Here is a 13,297-nt window from a genome sequence, read left to right as displayed (position 1 = left end):
TTCAACATGTGTATTCTAAATTCCCTTTCTGTCATTCCTAACATTTCTTTACAGGTGTAATCATCTGCAGTAGCTACCTCATGGTCCCTTGGTGGGGTTGTTGTAGACTGGTTCTTCATGTTGCCTGGAGTTTTCTGCTGATTCTTCCTCATGAGTGATTTCTTTTATCTGTTTCCTTGCCCTAATTTTCCTTTCACTTCTTCTTGCTCTTTAAGTTCTTGTGCCTGTGGACTAAGGGTTACAGGACCAGAAGGGTGAGAAGGTTGAAGAGCAAAAAAGGGATGAAAGAAAGGAGGACCGAGTGATAAGAAAAAAAAGAAAGCTAGAGAAAGGAGAGGCGGTGGGTATAAGGAATACTGACAAAAAGAAGAGAGGCACAGAAAGAGGGAGACAGGGCAATATAGGTGTACAGTGGGGTACTTTGACACAACCTTAGAAAAAAACCCACCTTCTGGGGGTGCCCAGTTGGGTGGTTCCCTTGAGGTCGGCAGCTCTTTGCTAACCTGATCAGACACAGTACCCCACCTCCACCAAGTAGAGAGGAAAGACAAAAATGCTATAAATCAAACCAAAAGAAGAAAACAGAAAACTTTACGGGGATAAAATTTGGTGAAAAACCAAATGATAGCGGTAGAAACACTAGCAAAAATGAAGTTCTAGTTATTAAAAAAGGCAGCAATGGGAAATTATAATGAAACTAGAAAAATTGAGAAAGAAAAAGGGATCTGTATGGAAAAGATTGAAATTAAAAAACAAAAGAACATCAACAACGTCAAAATAAACAAAAAAAAACAACCAGACAAAAAAAAAAAAAGAAAAAAATACACAACGAAAAAAAGGAGTTTGTATATGTTATTGAATATTGTCTGGGCAACACGTGGTCTTCTGGGGTATGAGATGTTAATCACAGTTCTGATACGACTGGAGGCTGCTGATTTCTCAAACCCCAGCAGGTAGACACCCTAAATCTCTCTTCAGCCCACTTAAAAGGCACTTTGAAGTTGTAAACTTGCTGAGCAGAAGCTTTCCCAGCTTTCTCGCTGGAATCACTGCTGAAGTGGCTATTCACTTACCCAGTGTGCCAAAACCGGTCTCACTCTGCCCCTGAGGGTTAGGGCAGCAAGGCGGCTCAGACCCCACCCTTAGGCTACTTGGTTGCTACTTCTCAAACCCCAGCAGATAGACACCCTAAATCTCTCTTCAGCCCACTTAAAAGGCACTTTGAAGTTGTAAACTTGCTGAGCAGAAGCTTTCCCAGCTTTCTCGCTGGAATCACTGCTGAAGTGGCTATCCACTTACCCAATGTGCCAAAACCGGTCTCACTCTGCCCCTGAGGGTTAGGGCTGCAAGGCGGCTCAGACCCCACCCTTAGGCTACTTGGTTGCTGGGTTACCAGCTCCCACCCGTTTCTAGCTCTGTGACCCTGAGGGCGGAGCTTGCCGGGGCAGATCACTGACAATGGTTCCGTGTGACCCACCGCCAAACACTATTAGCTCCGTCTGGCTCAGTGGCTCAGACTGGGGCCCTAGACAACGGTCAAAGTTCTCTGCACTCCCGCTCAGGCCCTCCCCAAGGCAGTTCAACTCAGTGCCAAGTCCAAGGACACCAAAACAGTTCACAGGTAAGGCCTTTCTGGTTTGCAGTCTCGCTGCTACTGAACTTACAGTTGTGGGTGGGTTTAGACGGATTGAACACACGCGACCACTTGCCGGTTTTCCACTGTTTTAGTCCTCCTCTTGGGGTCCAGAAGTCTCTCACTGATTCCCTGTATCCTCATAGGAGTGATGACAGGCAGATCCCACCAGCCAGAGATGCCTGGAGTCCTATCTCCCCAGACTCACAGTGCCCAGATGCAAGGAAGCTGTTACTCAGCCGCCATCTTGCTCCGCCTCCCGCAAATATTTTCTTTGTCAGTAGTTATGTCTTTTCATATACTTAGCAGGGTTTTCACAGATTAAAACTTTTTGAATACCAATTTACCAGTTTTTCCATTTATGAATTATTCCTTTAGTGTCAAGTATGACTAGGCCCTGGGTATTAAAGATTTTCTCCTGCTTTTTCCTTAAAACATAAATAGTTTAATGTTTTACATTTAACTCTATGATTCACTTTAAGTTAGTTTTCACATAAGGTATGAGACTTAGGATGACATTCATTTTTTTGCCTATGGATTTTTAACTGCTAGAACACCATTTATTGAAAGGCTATCTCCTTCTACTGAATTACTGTTGCATCTTTATTAAAAATTAGTTGCATAGACTCGGTGTAGTGGTTCACGTCCGTAACCTAAGTATTCTGTGAGGCCAAGACAGAAGAATGGCTCAAGCTCAGGAGTTTGAGGCCAGCCTGAACAAGAGTGAGACCCTGCCTCTACTAAAAAATCAGCCAGTCATCATAGCAGGTGCCTGTAGTCCCAGCTACTCAGGAGGCTGTGGCAGAAGGATCACCTGAACCCAGGAGTTTGGAGGTTGCTGTGAGTTAGGCTGAAGCCACCACACTCTAACACTCTAATCTTGGCAACAGACTGATACTCGTCAAAAAAAAAAAAAAAAAAAAAAAAACGTTGTATATATTTAAGTGTAATTCTAGGCTATTTATTCTATCCTCCTGTTTGTTATATATGTGTCTTATCCTTTCACCACTATCACATTGTCTTGATGACTAGCTATGTAAAAATGGAAATCAAGGGAGTGATTCATCACATTTTATTCTTCTTTTTCTAAATTGTTTTTGCTACTCTAGTTCCTTTGCCTCTCCATGTATGTTTTATAATAATGCTGTCTATATCTACAAAAAATCTTACTGGAAATTTTGGTAGAAATAGTCTTAAATCTTTATATTGATTTGTGAAATCACATCTTAATAAGGTTGAGTATTCCAAACAATAAGCCTAGTGTACTCTCTCCATTTATTTGAATCTCCTTTACTTCTTTCATCAGGGTTTTTTAGTTTTCAGCATACATATCCTATACATGTTATGTTTACATTTACACCTAGGTATTTCACTTTATTTTTATTCACTTTATAGATATCACTGTATTTTAAGTTTTGATGTTCACGTTTTCACTGCTAGCTACAGAAAACAGAACTGCTTTTTGTACATTTTTCTTGTATTCTACAATCCCATTGAATTCGGTTGTTAGTTCTAGTTTATTTTCTTGTAAATTCCTTGAGATTGTCTATTGAGACAATTATGTCATCCATAAATATGAACAGTTTGATTTCTTCCTGAATTGTATGCCTTTTATTTCCTTTTCTGGTGTTACTACACTGGCCAGAACTTCTATCAATACTTTAGGTAATGGGGAGAAGAGATATGCCTGTCTTGTTCCCTAATCTAAGGGATGAAGCATTCAGCCTTTTGCCCTTAAGAATAACGTTAGCTATGAGGTTGTTTTTATGCATGCACTTTAATAATTTGAGAAAATCCTTCTTTAATTCCTATTATTCTACAAGTATATATATATGTTGTGTTTTATTAAATGCTTTTTCTGCACTGACTGCTATAATCGTGGTTTTCCTTCCTTACCCTACTGAAATAGTGGATCATACTGACTGGTTTTTGAATACTGAACAAGCCTTGCATCCCTGGAATAATGTCAATTTGGTAATAATGTAAATATTCTACACATGTACATGTATATATGATTTTGTACATTTTAAAAATTCTATTTGCTGGTATTGTGCTGGGAGTTTTGCTTATATATCAGGAAAGGCTATCAGTTTGCATGTTGGTTTTCATGTCACTTTCATAAAATAAACAGGAAAGTGTTCTATTTCTTTTATTTTCTAGAAAAGAAAGTCTAGAATTGGTGTTTACTCCTTTTACATTTCTGATAGGTGGTGGATCACACCCGTAATCCCAGCACTTTGGGAAGCTGAGGAGGAGGATCATTTGAAGCCAAGAGTTTGAGATCAGCCTAGGCAATAGCGAGATCCCATCTCTACAAAAAAATAAAAAATTAGTCAGGTGTGGAGGTACGTGCCTGTAGTCTCAGCTACTCAGGAAACAAAAGGATGACTTACGCCAAAAGAGACTGCAGTGAGCTATAATCAAGCGACTGTATTCCACCTTTGGCAACAGAGACACTATCGCTAAACAAATAAACATTTGATAGAATTCTTAGTGAAAGCATCTAAACCTAGAGGTTTCATTTTTGACGAATTTTAAAATTATGAATTCCACTTACTTAACTGTTTATAGGGCTACTCAAGGACAACTATTTCACACTATTTTAGTTGTGGTAATTTGTGTTTTTTGAGAAACTGGTCTATTTCATGTAAGGCGCCATATTTATATGAGTAGAGCTTTTATGACTGCAGGATTGGTATTGCCACTTTGTTTTATTAGTGATATCAGTAACCTGTACCTTCTCTTTGTCAGTCTTGTAGAAGTTTGCCAATTTTACTGATATTTAAAAAAAAAAAAATCCAGCTCTTTGTTTCACTGATTTTTGTTTTCAATTTCACTGATTTCTTCTTTTTATTATTTCCTTCTTTTATTTACTTTCACAGTTTGCTTTTCTTTTTGTGGTTTATTTTGTTTTGGATTCTTAAGGTAGGAGTTAAAATTATTAACTTGAGACTTCCTCTTTTCTGCCCTGTACATTTAATGCCATAAATCTCCCTCTTGTGACACTATTTTATGTGTTTTTCACAAATTGATGTACTGTATGTTCATTTAGTCCAATGTGCTTTTGTATTTGAGATTTCCTCTTTGAGATTAGAAGTATATGTCCAGTTTCCAAGTGTCTGTAGATTTTAAGTTAATTGTCATTGATTTCTACATTAATTCTAATCGGATAATACAGTCTATGAATTCAATACTTTCAAATCTATTGAGGTTTTCCTTATAGTTCAGACTGTGGTCTATCTTGATACACAGTCTGTGGGCATCTAAGGGACGCTTAAGTCTCCATCCATAATTACGGATTTTTCTATTTTGTCTCTCAGTTTCATCAGTTTTTGCTTTACATTACCTCATAGTTCTGTGTCTGATACATACACATTTAGAACTGTTACATATTTTCAGTGGACTGACTCTTTTATCATTATGCAATGCCCCACTTATCTCTGGTAAAATTTTGCTCTTAAGTCTACTTTATTTTATATTAATAATAGCCACTCCTGCTTTCTTTTGATTAATGCTTATATAATCTATCTTTTCCCATCATTTTATTTGCAATGCAGCTGTTGTATCTGAAGTGAATTTTCTGTAGACATCATATTTTTAAATTCTCTCTGCCAATCTCTGTGTTTGACTGGCTTACTCATACATGTAATTATTGATATATGAGGGCTGAAGTCTGCCATTTTACTTTGTCTTCTGTTTTTCATTTTCTTCTTCCTGTGGGTTAACTGAACATTTTTCAGAGTTCCAAAAATTGATTTAAAAAATTTTTTTTTTTGTTTTTGCAGTTTTTGGCCAGGGCTGAGTTTGAACCTACCACCTCCGGTATAGGGGGCCAGCACCCTACTCCTTAAGCCATAGGCGCTGCCTGAAAAATTAATTTTTTTTAATGTATCTCTTTGCATAACTTTTTAAATAGCAGATTTATTATAGTCTACTAACGCTGTCATTGTACAAAAATCAATAAAAATGTAGAAACCCAATTTTCCTTGACAGGATTCTGGGCTGACAGTTCTTTAGTTTTAGCTCTTGAAAAATCTTTTGTCATTTCCTCTGGACCCCATGGTTTCTGATGAGAAATCTGTTGCTATTAGTTTTCCCCAGTAGGTGGGGTGTTGTTTCTTACCGCTTTCAAGATTTTTCCTTGGTCTTTCAGTCTCAGAGATTTGACTATACAGAGGGTGTCTTGTTGCTCTGTTTGGGTTTATTCTGTTTGTGGTTGGCTTAATCTCTCAAATCTGCATATTTATGTACTTTGCCACATTTAGAAAGTTTTCGGTTTTTTTGCAGCCATCTCTTTCTCTTCACGTCATAGGACTTATGACACGTTTGACAGTTTTGTTATGTAGTCCCAGAGGTCCCTGAGACGCTGATCATGTGTTTCTTCTTGTCCATTTCTTCCCCTCTGGAGTTCATACTTGGTAGTTTCTACTGTTCTATCATCCAGTTCACTATTTTTTTCTCTATCTCCTCCATTCTGCTGTTAAGACCATCCAATAAATTTGGTTCTTCTTTTTATTTTTTATTTCTTTTACTGAAACTTTCTATTTTTTTTAATAAGACTACTTTTCTTTTTCTTTTTTTTTTTTGAGACAGAGCTCACTATGTTGCTCTTCGTAGAGTGATGTGGTGTCACAGCTCACAGCAACCTCAAAGTCTTGAGCCTAAACGATTCTCTTGCCTCAGCCTCCCAAGTAGCTGGGGCTACAGGCGCCTGCCATAATGCCCAGCTATTTGTTGCTGTTTTCACTGTTGTTGTTTAGCAGGGCCTGGGCCACGTTTGAACCTGTCAACCCCAGTGCATGTGGCCAGCGCCCTAACCACTGAGCTATAGGCACTGAGCCTACTTTTCATTTTTAAGAATGTTCCTAATTGTTTGTTGAGGCATTTTTATAACAGATGTTGTAAAATCTTTGTCAGATTATCCTAACATCTCTGTGAGATGTTAGCACTATCTTTTTTTTTCATTGAAATTAAGATCTTCCTGGTTCTAGGTATGATAAGTAATTTTCTATTGAAATCTGGGCATTCTGGATACTATGTTATGACTCTCTAGATTTTCTTTAAGCCTCTGCTTTAGTTCTCTTCTTTTGATATTACTCCAACAGGGAAACAGTAGTGGCAGTGGGTGTGTGTGTGCCAGTTCATTACTGCCAGATAAGTGTGGAAGAACCTCATTAAAGTCTGGCGATGCTAGAAGCAGCACTGTAATTTTTTCTGTGATGTTTGGCTGCAGAATAGTTATTTTCTAACCATTTCTGCTATTTTCCTGGTCCTTGGGTTTGCATAGTTTTTTTCTGCGTACCCACTGGGTTTTCTATGTTGCCAGTTTCTCTAGCATCCAGTCTAAGGTATGAAGCAAAAGTAAAGCCAAGGGAAATCACTGCTGTGTCCTCTCAAGTACCAAGGTCTGCAGCTGGTATGTAATAAGCTATTCTGCTGAGTTTATGTAGGTACACTCTATGATGTTTAAATGACAATGTAATCACCTAATGACTTATTTCTCAGAATGTAGTCTTATTGTCAAGCAACACACAACTGTGTATCTTACCTAAGGAAAGACTTCTTCAGTGAAAATACCACTGTCAAATTACTATAGTCAATTTCTGGTTCAAGGATTAATTAGAAGAGCTCCACTGTGCCTGTAGCACAGTGGTTACATTACAGCGTCGGCCACATGCACCAAGGATGGTGGTTTGAGCCCAGCACCGGCCAGCTAAACATCAATGACAACTGCAACCAAAAAATAGCCAGGCATTGTGGCAGGCGCCTGTAGTCCCAGCTACTTAGGAGGCTGAGGCAAGAGAATCGCTCAAGCCCAAGAGTTTGAGGTTGCTGTGATCTGTGACACCATGGAACTCTACTGAGGGCGACACAGTGAGACTCTGTATCAAAAAACAAAACAAAACAGAGCTCCAAGTATCATTTTCTTTTTGAGACAGTCTCATTTTGTCATCCTTGGTGGAGTGCTGTGGCGTCACAGCTCACAGCAACCTCCAACTCCTGGGTGTAAGTGATTCTCTTGCCTCAGCCTTCCAAGTAGCTGGGACTACAGGCACCCACCACAATGCCTGGCTATTTTTTGGTTGTAGTTGTCATTGTTGTTTGGCAGGCCAGGCTGGATTCGAACCCATCAGCTCCAGTGTATGTGGCTGGCACCCTAGCTGCTTGAGCTACAGGCACGGAGCCCCAACTATCATTCTTACTAAATATTTACTGAATGCTTACTATATGTCAAAGGCAGAGTGCTAGCTGCAGGCTAGGATCCTTTCTTCTGTTATCTTTAGGACAATCATTCGTTTTGTTAAGATCCCTTTCTGTAGTTGCACTTATGAGCTGTACTTAGAATGTCGGAACTAAGTATTACTTTGGGTAAACTAATTTTCTTAGCCTCCTTTCCTAGCTTAAAAAAACAGTACAGCAAATACGTTTATCTTAGAGAGGATCAACTGTCTAATCATTTAGTTATTGTAGATAAACACTGTATCTAAACATATATTGCATAAAAGAATATACTGTGTTCAAAAACTTCCAATATGGCCAGGTGCAGTGGTGTAATCCTAGCACTCTGGGAGGCCGAGGTGGGTGGACTGCTTAAGGTCACAAGTTCAAGATCAAAACCTTCCAACAGTTCAAGTTGATCAATGGAAATAATTGAGAAAGTGCAAATTTCATCTATTGAAGATAGCAGAATGTTTATATTTTGTATAATGTTACTTAGCAATAATATAGTACTTTCCCTATGTAAGCAGAAGTGAATATAGCTACATTTATTTGGAATCTTAAAACATTTCTAAATTTCATTAGTATTCTTTTTTTTCCTTCTATGCAACACAAAAAAGTTTTTAGGGACAATATGTCCAAAGATGTGTTAAAGTGCGCAGGCTTCAAGAGATAGTTAAAAATATAAGAGTCTGACAGAAGATGAGTATTATAAGGCATTTCAAAGAGAAGAAATTTTCCTACTTTATGATATTCAAAGGGTATATAGGAGAGGACCCTGCACAGTGGCTCACACCTGTAATCCTAACTCTCTGGGAGGCCGAGGCAAGTGAATTGTCTGAGTTCAGGAGTTCAAGACCAGCATGAGCAAGAGCAAGACCTTGTCTCTAAAAAAAATCAGCTGGTGTTTGTGGTGCCTGTAGTCCCAGCTACTTGGGAGGCTAAGGCAAGAAAATTGCTTGAGCCCAAGAGTTTGGGGTTGATGCCACGGCACTCTACTGAGGGCGACAAAGTGAGACTCTGTCTCAAAAACAAAACAAAACAAAACAAAAGGCTACTAGAAAATAAAAACTTATGAAAGAAATACCAATTAAATGTGAAGGCATTTCAATATATCTATTACATAAAAAGAAAGCAAACAATTAAAAGGGTCTCCTGTTTACCTCTTCTACATTGGAAGCAGTCTTAGCAGAAGTTTCCATGAAGATAAGTCCATGTTCTCGTGCAAAAGCTTCACCTTCTTCTTTTTTCACTTCTCTTCTAGATTCTAAATCACTAAACATGGGAAAGAAAGAGTCATGTTATTTTCAAACCTGTACTAATAATTCTTTCAACTGGATATTATGATGGTCAAGGTGTTTAGAATGTACTGTGTAGGTTCAAAGAACTATTAATCCAACTGAAGAAAGATTCTGACGTAGAGTCCCAGAATCCTGTAACTAGCAGCAACCTAAAAGGAATCTTTAGTCCAATACCCTATTTTTGAGTGTAGCAAGTTCCCACAGCAGGAAATCATTTTGCTTAAGGTAACAATTTGAAATAGCAGGACTACACTATTTCCTCATCTGCTAGCCAGACTGAGTTTTATGAATGCGATTAAAATGTAGCACTCAAGCTACAGGAAATTGTTTAGTAAAATCCAAAGTGCTAAAGAAACATTGCCCCAATTGGTTTAATTCCCAGTTTCTTCTTAAAGCAAACCTGTAATAAAAAGGGGGGAAGTAGTAGAGGGGAAGGAGGGAGGGATGAAGGGAGGGAGGAAGTCTAAATCAGAAATACGGGATGAAACCAGTGATACTCATTTTTAACATATTGAATTATGTTCATGAGGTAGGGAGAAAAACGTAGCAGCCTCTTTCAAGTGCGTTTTATTGCAAAAGTTAAAAAACTTCACAATTACACAGGATGTATTATTACTTTTTATTTATTTATACTTACTGCTATCATATAACATTTATACACAGAAAAGGATGTAGAGCAGGGGTCCTCAAACTATAGCCCGTGGGCCATATGCGGCCCGCCGAGGACATTTTATCCGGCCCCGTGTTTTTGCCACCGCTGCCTGTCCGGCTTAGCAGCAGACTGTTCCGGGGCTGCAGTGCGCATGTGTGGAATGTGTGCCGCACTCTCCGACTCCCTCCTTCTCTCTGTCTCTCAACTCCTCCTCTCAGTTTCAGGACTAACTGATGCACACTTGCATCACTTGTTACCACTAGCAGTGACAAATATGGAACCTGACATTGACCATCTCATTAGCCAAAAGCAGGCCCGTAGTTCCCATTGAAATACTGATAAGTTTGTTGATTTAACTTTACTTGTTCTTCATTTTAAATATTGTATTTGTTCCTGTTTTGTTTTTTTACTTCAAAATAAGATATGTGCAGTGTGCATAGGAATTTGTTCATAGTTTTTTTTTTTTTTAAACTATAGTCCGGCCCTCCAACGGTCTGAGGGACAGTGAACTGGCCCCCTGTTTAAAAAGTTTGAGGACCCCTGCTGTAGAGTAATATAATGTCCATGACTTCTAGCTAGCCTTGACATATTGACAGATTTCGCATTTCTTTCCTTTTTTTAATTTAATTTTATTTATTTATTTTTTTTAATTAAATCATAGCTGTGTACATTGATACAATCATGGGGCATCATTCACTAGCTTCACAGACCGTTTACCAAGTTTCACATATACCCTTGTAAGATGCACCGCTGGTCTTTCAAGAAGTAAAATCAGTAACAGCTGAATGGCCTCCTGTGTGCCCTGCATGAGCCCCTGACCCCATTCTCCTACCTCTTACTCCAAAGGTTAATTACTACGTGAATCTTGTGTTCCCACTTTCATATTTATACTTCATGTTTGTAACCATACATAGAGAATATTTCTTTGGAATGTTTTAAAGAATTCAGATGTAGCTACTGTTCTACAACTTGCTAATTTACGACATTAAATTTTTCAAATTTCTTCACACATGGAAGTGGTTTCTTAACATTTTACTGCTGTTATTATATTCTACTGAATGAATGCAACAGAACTTATTTTTAATTCTATGTTTATAATTTATAATTTCTTATTGTTACAAAGAATGTTATGATAAACACTTTATATATTTTTCTGGGTACAGTGATAAAGCTTTTCCAGGAGATCATTTTTCAAACTGTCAGGATGCTGTGAATTATAAAATCACTTTAATAGGTCATAACCAGAATTTAAAAAATAGAAATATAAGAGTGTATCACCCACTGTTTCATAAAATTTTTGTTTTATATATACATGTATAATTCATGAACATTTTATTATATTTGTAGGTCCATACACAATTTATGTACTAGGTCATGGTATAAAATGTGTTTCTTACCATACAAATTTTAAAAACCACAACGACAAATATAAAAACTTGAGACATCGTATTTTAAAATGTATTATACTTAGCAAAAACTGCTTTCAAAAATGCCTGAGCAAAGAAAGCAATGACATTTAAAAGAAAAACTATAGCAGATGTATAGGAAACACACATTAATGGAAGAGAGGAAGTAAAGAGATTAACGACCACTAAGCCATGGATGGTAGGATGGACTAATAATGTCTGTAGCAATGAGAAAAAAACCTCACTAAGTTCAGCAAAATTTGTGCTGCTCAATTTTAACTGTGTGGGAAGTTACTGAGGAATTAGGGCAAAGCCAGGAGTTTTTAGTAGACAACAGTCATTTCCTTAATCATTTTTTGTTTTTGCTGGTGTTTTACTTCTTCTAACCCTCTTCCTTTTGCTCCTCCCTCCTCCCCTGGTTCTGCCTTTCTCTCTCCCCTTTTCTGTTTCTCCTTCCAATCTTGACTATATGATATGCTCCAAGAGCATTAATAGTATCATTCAGGATAAGAAAAGACTACGGACAGATAAGTCCAGCAATGTATATTTCCTATCTACTTTACTTTTCTTTATTACAACAACTTCTTTTGTTTTTGAGACACAGTCTCACTTTGCTGCCCATGGTAGAATGCTGCTGTATCTTGGCTCACAGCAACCTCAAACTCTTGGGCTCAAGCGATCCTCTTGCCTCAGCCTCCAAAATAGCTGGGACTACAGGTGCCTGCCACAACACCTGGCTATTTTTAGAGACAGGGTCTCATACTCCTGCACTCAGGTGATCCACCTGCCTTAGCCTCCCAGAGTGCTAGGATTATAGGCGTGAGCCACTGTGCCCACCCTTATTAGGACAACTCTTAAAATGCTTTCCTAATATTGCGTTTAAAACACCCTTATGATAGTATCCAACAGTCCTTCATTCTGGTTCTGCCATCTGTGACAGTTCAAGACTAGCCTCTTGAACTATATTTGCTATTACATCCATGACTACTAGTCCAAAACCACTATACATTGTGTTTAAAGAAAATTCTTGATTTTTTTTCTATTTGTTAAATTTGAGCATTTTTATATTTACCATGATTCTGGGTGTATTTCTCCAGATTAGAAATGTCTTCCTTAAAATATGTTTCCCATTCTTGAGCATAGAACTCCAAAGATAAATAGAATTTTTATATATTCCATCTATAATTTGGGCATTCTTTAAAAAAATGTAACTAAAGGGCAGTGCCTGTGGCTCAAAGGAGTAGGGTGCCAGCCCCATATGCCAGAGGTGGCTGGTTCAAACCCAGCCCCGGCCAAAAACTGCAGAAAAATAAAATAAATAAAAATGTAACTAAAATAAAATACCTCAGTTTTCCTGGGCATAAAATCACATTGTTGTCTTTGACATTTTCTCCTATTGAGTCCCATTTAATTTCCTCACATTACTTATACACATTTCTTTCCTAACCCATTCTTTTAATTTATGTCCCCTTTTTGTTTATGGCCTGTATTATAATCTTTTCATCACTAAAAACTTTCATATTTTAAACTCTGATTCCTTTTTTGTTTTTTTTCCAGAGACAGAGACTCACTTTATCACCCTCGGTAGAGTGCTATGGCGTCACAGCTCACAGCAACCTCCAGCTCTTGGGCTTAGGGAAGTCTCTTGCCTCAGCCTCCTGAGTAGCTGGGACTACAGGCACCCACCACTACGCGTAGCTGTTTTTTTTGTTGCAGTTTGGCCGAGGCCAGGTTCAAACCATCCACCCTTGGTACATGAGGCTGGTGCTGTACTCACTGAGCCATAGGCGTCACCCTGATTCCTTTTCTTATGTAACCAATTTAAAATGCCATAGTAAAAAATTATGTCATCTGTCACTCCAATTTGGTCACTGCCCTTCTCAAATCCCTTCACTGGTTCCCTACCTACTTAATGTGTCTAATTCAAAAATCCCTTATTCCCTATTTTAATGTCTACCTCAATTCACCTTATCCAGTAATAATTACTTCTTTTATTTCTCACTATTCTTATGCTCTTCATTATAAGGTCTGCTTATCTATTATTATAATCATTAGAAACATCTCTTATTTTTCCTTTTCATATTTG

At 38.0% G+C, this 13,297-nt stretch overlaps 1 protein-coding gene across 1 annotated transcript in view; it reads right to left on the bottom strand.

Moving 5' to 3' along the window:
• The window catches only part of RAB2A (RAB2A, member RAS oncogene family), a 113,396-nt gene that overhangs the window by 25,239 nt on the left and 74,860 nt on the right, over positions 1 to 13,297 (bottom strand). Inside the window, exon 6 of the mRNA XM_053558599.1 lies at positions 9,016 to 9,127. Coding sequence (XP_053414574.1) covers positions 9,016 to 9,127 — 112 coding nt within the window. The remainder of the gene's footprint in view (positions 1 to 9,015; positions 9,128 to 13,297) is intronic.

This window comes from Nycticebus coucang, chromosome 13 (genome assembly GCF_027406575.1).
Source record: "Nycticebus coucang isolate mNycCou1 chromosome 13, mNycCou1.pri, whole genome shotgun sequence".
Lineage (NCBI taxonomy): Eukaryota > Metazoa > Chordata > Mammalia > Primates > Lorisidae > Nycticebus > Nycticebus coucang.
This window is presented reverse-complemented; position numbering and strand designations above follow the sequence as displayed.